This window comes from Budorcas taxicolor, chromosome 12, assembly GCF_023091745.1.
Source record: "Budorcas taxicolor isolate Tak-1 chromosome 12, Takin1.1, whole genome shotgun sequence".
NCBI classification, from domain to species: Eukaryota; Metazoa; Chordata; class Mammalia; order Artiodactyla; family Bovidae; genus Budorcas; species Budorcas taxicolor.
In genome coordinates, this window is record NC_068921.1 from 18,019,336 (window position 1) to 18,029,342 (window position 10,007).

Consider the following 10,007-nt stretch of genomic DNA (forward strand, 5'->3'; position numbering starts at 1 on the left):
TTTAATTCGTTTAAAAATATTAACATTTCTGTTGATATTGATTACCTAAGTGTCAGGCCCTCTTATAAGAGATTGGGGTCTATCAGTGAATAAAAGTCAAAGAAACCCTGCTCTCATAGAGCTTACATTCTAATGCTAAACTTGTTTTTTTCTCCTTCTGATTCTCTATTTTTAATGTCAAAAAAAAAGATGGGGAAACACTGTACCTCTCTTTGTGTTCTGAGTCAGTCAGTCATATCTGACTCTGTGACCACATGGACTGCAGCCCGCCAGGCTCCTCTGTCTGGGGAATTTTCCAAGCAAGAATACTGGAGCCGGTTGCCATTTCCTACTCCAGGGGATCTTCTCAACCCAGAGTCTCTTGGGTCTCCTGCACTGGCAGGCAGATTCTTTACCACTGTGCCACCTGGGAAGCCCCAGACTTCTCTTTACAAATACATAAACAGCTAAGATCTCTCACCATTCCCTGAAGAATCAACAGAGCCAGAATTTCCTTCCCTAAAGGACTTCAGCTCAAAAACTAAAAACAGGACTTCAGCTTCTTGAAGCTTTGATTCTTAAGATACGAGCACTATGGGAACTCAGAAAATCTCAATAATTTTAGCATGTCACCAATCGTAAGTTCCACCTTCTCCTTTACATTAATAAAACTTATTTTAAAAAATAGAAAAGCCAAAAGTTGTTATTAAGCCAGAAGTAAAGTTCATATCTTATCTGAGAACCTATTTCTTAATTCAGTACCTAATTTTTTGGCAATTGCATAAGCTTCATCTGGTGACTTAGCCACATGTCCTTTGGGAATAGAGACGCCAGCTTCCTGCAACAATTCCATACTCAGGTATTCATGCAGCGAGAGATTCCTTTGCTGTTGATGCTGTATTTGGACTCCATGGTTGTTAAACAATCCAAAGCTTCCCAGGACCTAGAGAATTTGGGGACATATTTATATAAAGAGTGATTTAGCAGGAATTCTTGGTTAAAAACACTTCAAAATACTTTAGAATACTTGATTCTTCAAAACTATAACAAAATTGTCATAGTAAAACATCAAAATATCATATTCAGAGTAAATTACAACACAAAACTAACAGCTAATCTACTAGCTAAACGTCAAAAGTGACCCTTATAGTTTCAACTTTTTCCTCATTATCTCTAGTCTTTAACTTTCACTTGAGCTTTACTACCATATCCCTAATGATCTACAGAGCATTTCTACCTCAAAGCCAAATTCTGCAGATCTAAAACCAAATCAAAAATCCTTCCCATCTTTCTTCTCTCCATCATTCCTCCAGCACCTAACAAATTGCCTGACACGAGATATGAGGTAACCGTACGATGTGGTACGATCAATCTTTCATACTTTCAAAATTCAAACCCCGACTTCATCAGCACTGCACATCGTGGTGTGCCGCCCAGATGCCCCCTCAGGACCAAGGCATTCATAGCCCCAGCTGCTGGGAGGGCTGGCAGCGGACAGGCCTCAGCTGAGTCCCCTCATTGGAGCCTTTCTGCCCAGTCATACTCCTTTCCCACTGTCAGCCTGTAGCCAATGACTGGCCAATGAGAATTAAGGTAAGGATGTAAAAACCCGGTGTGCGTGTGCATGCCCAGTCTCTCAGTCAGTAGGGTCCGACTCCTTGTGACCCTATGAACTGAGGCTGCCAGGATCCTCTGTCCATGGGACTCTACTGGCAAGAATACTGGAAAAATTGGGTTGCCATGCCCTCTTCAGGGGATCTTCCTGACCTAGGGATTGAATCCATGTCTCTTATGTCTCCTGCATTAGCAGGTGGGTTCTTTACTGCTAAGGCACCAGGGAAGCCCAAATACCTGGCACCTCACCCCAATTTGGGACAATTCAGGACCTTCCTAGTTGCAGACCTCTCATAGGAAGAGCGAGGTCCCACTGCACTGCACTGGAGTTGCAGTCAATCCTCCTTCCTTCACTCTCCCACAGGTATTGATCCTGAGATCACTTTTCAATAAACTTCCTCCATGAAACTCTCCAACGAATACTCAGCAAATTACAATCTGCAATATTATCTTTAATGCATTCCTTCTAAACAATTCCCTTTAAAAATCCCTTTAGGTGTATGTGCTTCACAAACAAACTGTGAAAGCTTCCAAGAAAGAAATGCCCCACTAACTTCCCTTTTTCAATCTACGTAAAACATTCATTCACTCAAAAACTCACTGAGCACCTAGACACTGGAAATAGAGAGGTCAACCCAACAAAACCCTTGCACCTAAAGCTTACAGACTAGTATGTATTTGTATGTTGGGGGTTGGGGCAGGCAAAAACAATAAAGAAAGAAAATGTGCCAAACAGCAATAAGAGTAAAAAGATAGAAAATTAAAAAATAAGAAGTGCTATTTTGTACAGTTGCAGGAGTTTTCTCCACTAAAATATCCCTCGGGGTGGGGGTGGGGGGGGCTGAGTTAAGAATTATCTTTTCAAAAAGAAATAAATAGGAAAGAGAAACAAGATATTCCTCTACAAGCTCACTAAGTCGCTGCTGAAAGACAAAGGAGTGAGAGTTGTCAGCGTCTGGTTGCAGGGCCACAACAATGAAAAGCCCTGAAAGAAGGATGCAATCAGAAAGACCTCAAGCATCTATGGGCCCCAAAACTTCCCCCTAAGTTAGAGCCTAGTCTTAAACCATCCTTAACACCACACAGAAACACTTCTCAACCTTTTTCCAGACTCCTCAGTTCCATCAACTTTATATGGCAATATGCAGAACAAATTAAGTGCTACTGGAATCACACATTTAAATGTCATCCATCCATACATTTCCATTATCTCCACACACAATGCTGAAACATTGTTCATATGAAACACAGAGTATCGTAAGAAATGAATTTAAAGGAACTGCATAGAAAGTAGTCTGCTTCTTAAAGAGGGTTCATGAACCACCTGCATCAAGATTCCCTAGGAATGCCTCCAAAATGCAGATCCCAAGGCCCAACTCTTAATTATAAAAGCAGAATCTCTGGACTGTACCACAAAAAATCTGCATTTGTAAAGTTATTCAGTTGATTCTTAAGCACTCTACAGTTTGAGAACGAATAGTCTAACAAATCAATCACATAGAACAGTAAGCTATTTCTGATTCATTTGGTAAGCTAAAACCCTGGATAAAATTTCTCTTGGTAGCTCAATTCCCTGATTTAGTTTCACTTCAGTATTAAAAACTAAAAATCTCCCAAACTTCAGTGTACATCTACCTTGTGAAATCCCACTCTTGGGTAAAGCCTCAAGAGAAATGAGTGCTTAGTCTATCAAAAGGCATATATAGCAGGCTTATTCATAAGAGACAAAAAAATGGAAACGACCCAACTGCTCATCAGCACAAGAATGGGTAGGAACTTCCTTGGAGGTCCAGTGGTTAAGAATCCACCCTTCAATGCAAGGAACATGGGTTTAATCTCTGGTAGGAAAAATAAGATCCTACATGCTTTGGGGCAACGAAGCACCAAAATGAAGACCCAGCACAGCCAAAATAGAAAAACAAATAATTTAAATTGTTTTAAAAATAGAAGAATGGGTAAAATGTACTATATCAATAGAAGGGTACAGAGCAAAAAAGGAAAAATGTATTGCTCATACAACAATGGATTCATCTCACAAGTACAATTTTAAGGGAAAGAAGCCAGACACAATAATACAAACTTATACGATTTTTTAAAATATAGTTCAAACTCAGAATTAACATACAGTGATGGAAGTCAGAATAAGTGGTTGGTTACCTTCTGTTGGTGAGTACTGATAAACAGAGTGCCTTCTGAAGGCGATAAACGCTATATATATATATATAATATATATATAATATAATATATATATAATATATATATAATATATATATAATATATATATAATATATATATAATATATATATAATATATATATAATATATATATATACACACACACATACATACACACACACCACGATTTGAATGGCAGCTACACAGACGGATCCATACATACAAATTAATCTAGCTACTCACATGGGATCACAAAGAGTAGGATACAACTTAGCAACTGAACAGCAAAAACTGAAGTTATACATAAATTATGTACTTTGCTGTACAGAAATTATACCTCAAAATAATAAAAATAAGAGGGCCAAGGGGGAGTACCTAGCATAAGCTTGGTAAAAATAGCCATACACTGAAACATTTTTTGGATGCCTATATACCAGACACTGTACTCAGTTCAGTCAGTTCAGTCGCTCAGTCGTGTCCAACTCTTTGTGACCCCATGAACCGCAGCATGCCAGGCCTCCCTGTCCATCACCAACTGCCAGAGTTCACCCAAACCCATGTCCATTGAGTCAGTGATGCCATCCAGCCATCTCATCCTCTGTCATCCCCTTCTCCTCCTGCCCTCAATCTTTCCCAGCATCAGGGTCTTTTCAAATGAGTCAGCTCTTCGCATCAGGTGGCCAAAGTATTGGAGTTTCAGCTTCAACATCAGTCCTTCCAATGAACACCCAGGACTGATCTCCTTCAGGATGGACTGGTTGGATCTCCTTGCAGTCCAAAGGACTCTCAAGAGTCTTCTCCAGCACCACAATTCAAAAGCATCAATTCTTCGGTGCTCAGCTTTCTTTATAGTCTAACTGTACTAGGAACACTAAAAGAATGAGATCAGCTTGGTCCCAACTACAGAGTTCACAGACGTGTAAATAAACAGCTGCAACAAATGTAAAAGCAAGCATAATCACCAGGTGGTACGTAATTATCTAGACAGACCAGAAAAAAATACTACAGAGGCTTGATTCCAGTTTAAAAAAAAAACAACACTAACAGCTAAAAAGGACATTTTGGGGACAACAGGGGAAATACGAATCTGCCCTATACATTAGATATCAGTACTATGGCAATTTTATACTTCTAAAGTATGATAACTGTATTGTGGTTATTTGTATTTCTCATTCTTAAGAGACATACATTGCAATATCTAAGGATGAAGTGCCATGATAGCTGTAACTTATTCTCAAATACTTCAACAAAAATATATGAATGTAATTTATACATACACGCATATGTACATAAATTATATATATTATATATAAATTAATATATTTTAAATGATATAATTTATATAAATTATAGTATATAAATTGAATAACATAAATTTTTAAAGATAAAGAAAATGTGGCAGAATGTTAAATGAAGGTGAGGGTAATATGGGTATTCACTGTATAGTTGAAACATACCTATCAGTTTGAAATTTTTCCAAAAAAGCTTGATGATAAATCCATGACACAAAACTCTATTTTTATGGTTTCTTTCAAATGTCTAAAAGAATTAGTAGTACTCATAAGGTGTTGCTGATAGCTTTTCAGACCACATTAAGGTTTTTTTTAAATGTCAGAAATATTTTGATAATCCTTTCCTTGTGCCACTAGAAGCTATAACTTGAAATATCATCAGCTGGGAATCATGATGGTAATATAAATCCCTGCATAATCACAAAGATTCCCCACACTGATGCATTTTTCTTTCCTGATATATCACTTAGAAGATTCCTGCTGCCAAAAGGCCACCAACTCCTGACCAAACTCCTACACCACCACCTCTCCAATCCATACTGAGTTTAAGTAATACTTACTTACTCAAATGTGGGGAAACGTAGTTACTAGGGAGTATGATTCACAACGAACAAGAAGATATCTAAAATTGTTTAATATGCTCATAACTTGAACTATTTTTATCAAATATACACTAGGCAAAAGATACAGAGAAACAAGAAGAGGGTCAGAGCACTAAACAAAATGTTTAAGCGAATTTGCTAAACTCAGCGGGTGACCTTGAACAAGCTTCCTTAAGCTCTGCACCTCTATGTCCCCATCTACAAAAGCAAGGGGTTAGACCCAATGTTCTTGACCGTATTATTTACAATAGCCAAGATAATGGAAGCAAGTTAAATGTCCATTTTCAGAGGACTGGACAAAGAAGATGTGGTTCATCTATACAGCAGAATACTACTCAGTCATAAAAAGAATGAGATATGCCATCGCATGAACATGGATGGGTCTCAAGGTTACTATCCTAAGTCAGAGAAAGATAAATACAGGGTATCACTTACATGCAGAATAGAAAAAATACAAACAAACTTATTTACAAAACAGAAACAGACTCAGAGACTTCAAAAACAGTGTTATCAAAGGGGAAACTTGGGGAGGAAGGATAAATTAGGACAAGGGTCCCCAACCTCCGGTATCTAACGCCTGATAATCCAAGGTGGAGCTGATGTAATAATAATAGAAATAAAGCATACAATAAATATAATACACTTGAATAATCCCAAAACCATCCCCACCCCCAGCCCGTGGAAAAACTGTCTTCCACAAAACTGGTCCTTGGTGCCAGAAAGGCTGGGGAACACTTAATTAGGAGTTTGGGATTAACACATACACACTAGTATATATAAAACAAATAATCAATAAGGACCTACTCTATAGCACAAGAAACTCTACTCAATATTCTATAATAATCTAGATGGGAAAAGAGTCTGAAAAACAATGAATATATATATATATGTATACCATACACATATATATCCATATATAATTGATATATATAACTAAAATCGAGTGTTTTATATATATATATATAATTGAATCACTAAGCTATACCTGAAACACAACATTAAAGATCAACTGTACTCCAATACAAATTAAAAATTAAATTAAAAATAAAAGCAAGGGTAGACTAAGGTGAATTCAAATTCCAAAGCTGTATTTCTTAATGTGAGGGTGGAACAGATGTTTAAGACAATATATTAGGCATCTCTATAAGGAGAAATAAAGACTTTTAAAGGAATTTCCAAAAGTATAAAGACAATGATTAGAAGGGAAACAGATTTGTTCACCAAAGTCTCATTTTCTAAAAACCAGACAGCACCCTTTAAGACCCAAAAGAAGGAAGTTTAAGGCTTTAAAAAAAAAATCACTTCTCCTATTAGGACGCAAACTCACAGAATTGACTAGATTGAAAGAATGAACAGCTTTAAAAAGAAAAAAAAAATGTCTAAATTCATTTACAGCATGTCTGAGGCTACTTCAGAACACAACCAAAAGCTCTAGAAATGACTTATGAAGCCAATCATACCCTTCCACAAGTTTATTAGTGTCAACATATATTGGGAAGAATTGTCTAATTTTTATGCTCTAGAAAAAGACTGTAGAGCAGATTCAAACACAGACTTTGGAGCTACACGCTTCCGGAATGAAGGCTCAGTTCTAATCTCACCTGCTTGGTGATCTAGACCAAATTACTCCTTCTCTTAGCCAGAGTTTCTCCATCACCGATATGGAGATTAACGACTTCCTTACAGTGTTGCTCAAAAGCCTAATTCAAGACTACATGTACAATGCTTGGCACAGTTCCTGGCATACAGCAAATGCTCCAACACACAGGAAACCAAGGCCTCCTACCACCAAATTCCCTTACTGAATTTATGATTAACCTCTTTACCAAAACTTTATTCCCTTTCTTGTCCCCTCCTACCTGAATCCTGTGCTATCTGAACACTAATCAACCAGAGTCTGATGACTAAAACTGCTGTGTGGATAACATCATTAATGTCCTAAACCTGCTACTGCAGATACCATCATTAAAGAACAAACTCAGGCTGCTTCTCCAGGGCAAGATGAGCTAACAGGCCCCAAGCCTTGGACCATTTGATCAGAGAATCGTAAATCATAGACAACTCAACTCCCTGACACTAGAATCAGAAATGTCACAGAAATTACACAAGCCAATGATTAATCCCAGCTTTTTTGTTCTCCCCCTTTAAAAAAAACTCCTTAAAAACAAACAAAAAAAACCGAACTCCTAACTGAAACATCAAGTTGCAGTGGATCTGTGAATTGTCTCCCACTCTCTTGCCTGGAGCCCTGCAAATAAACCTTTATTTTACTGCAAACAACCCCTGTCAGAATTTGGCTTTCTATGCCATGGACACTCAAGCCCTTGCTCCGTTACTTTTACTTACACACACACACACAAACACACACACTTACACACACACTCTGAGGCTATGATGCTATGGTGTATGCAGGAAAAAAAAAAGTGATCCAAAAGATTATTTTCCCAATTGATAAGATGGTGAACATGATCTCATTCTATTAAACAACTACCTGGGGGAAACGGGAAGCTTCCCGGCCTCCTCTCAGGAAAGGCCAGTCAGCAAGCAGTGCTGATTCTGCGAAGCATCCAAGAGACACAAAAGTGTATCTGAAGGGCATGCCCTCCTCCTCAAAGAGCCGCGGAAGCCTCGGCCCACCGCGCGGGAGGCAGGAGCAAGCAGGAGAAGGTGCCCAGCCCCCGCCTCTCCTTTTGGAGCCCACCCTGGCTCCCCGCCGCCGCCGCCCTCTCAGTAGCAAGGTGAGCAGCCCTGGCCAGATGGCCAGAGCTCCTCGCTGACTTCAGGCTGCAGCAAAAAGGCGCAAACATGAGCCCGTTCGCAGGCCTGGCGGGCAGCACTCCCGGGCAAGCCGCCCGCCACTCCGGCGGGGCACCCCCCTGTCACCCAATGTCACCGACTGCGGAGTGACCCGGAGCCCGGGCCCCCTCACACCTCGCCCACCGGAGCCAGCCCTCCACCTCGCCCTTTCTCCTGCCAACCCTCAAAGCGAGCGCGGGCAGGGCCTCAATACCTGGGCGGCGGCCGGCAGCGCCGTCCGGGGCCGGTGGCTCCTCAGGGTGGCGGCAGCCAAGAGCCGGCTGTAGAACACGGAGGCCGCCATTTCTCAGTCCGATCAAGTCCCCTAGGCGCCGCGCGCAGGCGCAGAACCTCGAGACGGCCGGAGACGCGGCGGCTCCCTACGCGAGCCCCGCCCCTAGCCCCGCCCATGGGGCGGGGCCTCGGATTAACTCTGCGGTGGTGGCCGTGGGCAAGTGCAGCAGGCGTTACTGCTGACAAGCTCGCGTAGGCGGACAGAGAGCAAACTTTAACCTTTGTAACTGGACACCGGAGCCTGAACATCAGACCTGAGGTTGGCGCTCAGAAACCCGAAGCTTTCCTAGCGAAATGTAATGGAGATGATCAACGCCACCACCTGTGTGATCTTAACATCTCCGAGTCTCAGGTGCCTCATCTGTAAAACGGGGTTCGTTCAGAAAACAAGAACTTGCATTCCTGTTTTTGTGCCAAATACTGCCTTTGGGATACAGCAGTATCCCAAATCCAGTATCCAATACTTTCTCCCAAAATATCCCATACTTTGTCCAGTATGGCCACCTGATGCAGAGAACTGACTCTGGAAAAGACCCTGATGCTGGGAAAGATCGAAGGCGGGAGGAAAAGGGGACAACAAAGGATGAGATGGTTGGATGGCATCACCGACTGGATGAACATGAGTTTGAGTAAACTCCGGGAGTTGGTGATGGACAGGGAAGCCTGGCCGTGCTGCAGTCCATGGAGTTACAGAGTGGAACAGGACTGAGCGACTGAACTGACTGAATACGTACAACAGAATGATTCTGTCCTCAAAGGGAAGATGATCAAACACTAGTTACTGAGGACCCTAGCCAGGAGGTAACTTCTCAGATAGCTCTGAGGAACTGCTCCCGAAAGGTAAAGAGAAGCCAGGATGTACAGGACATTTTGCTGGGGGAAAAGAACATGTAGTTAAACATATAACTGCTGCTGCTGCTGCTGCCAAGTTGCTTCAGTCGTGTCCAACTCTGTGCAACCCCAGAGACGGCAGCCCACCAGGCTCCCCCGTCCCTGGGATTCTCCAGGCAAGAACACTGGAGTGGGGTGCCATTGCCTTCACTGCTAATTAAAGAACAGACATCTCAAATTAATGATTTTAGAGCTTTTCTAGGTATAGGAAGATATAAGGATCTCGGTTTATTGAAATTATTCCTCAGAAATGCATATTAACTATCTGTACATACAGTCCATGGAATTTTCCAGGCCAGAATACTGGAGTGGGTAGCCTTTCCCTTTTCCAGGGGAATCTTCTGGACCCAGGGATCAAACCCAGG

The 10,007-nt window shown here is 41.2% G+C and overlaps 1 protein-coding gene across 2 annotated transcripts in view; it reads right to left on the minus strand.

Moving 5' to 3' along the window:
* Positions 1–8,783, minus strand: part of SUCLA2 (succinate-CoA ligase ADP-forming subunit beta) — a 58,404-nt gene extending 49,621 nt beyond the window's left edge. For both annotated transcript variants that reach the window (XM_052649992.1, XM_052649991.1), the window contains exons 1-2: positions 8,672–8,783; positions 742–922 (exon numbers count right to left, since the gene is read on the minus strand). In XM_052649992.1, coding sequence (XP_052505952.1) covers positions 742–922; positions 8,672–8,761 — 271 coding nt within the window. In that variant the 5' untranslated portion in view covers positions 8,762–8,783. The remainder of the gene's footprint in view (positions 1–741; positions 923–8,671) is intronic.
* Positions 8,784–10,007: the final 1,224 nt, after the last annotated feature.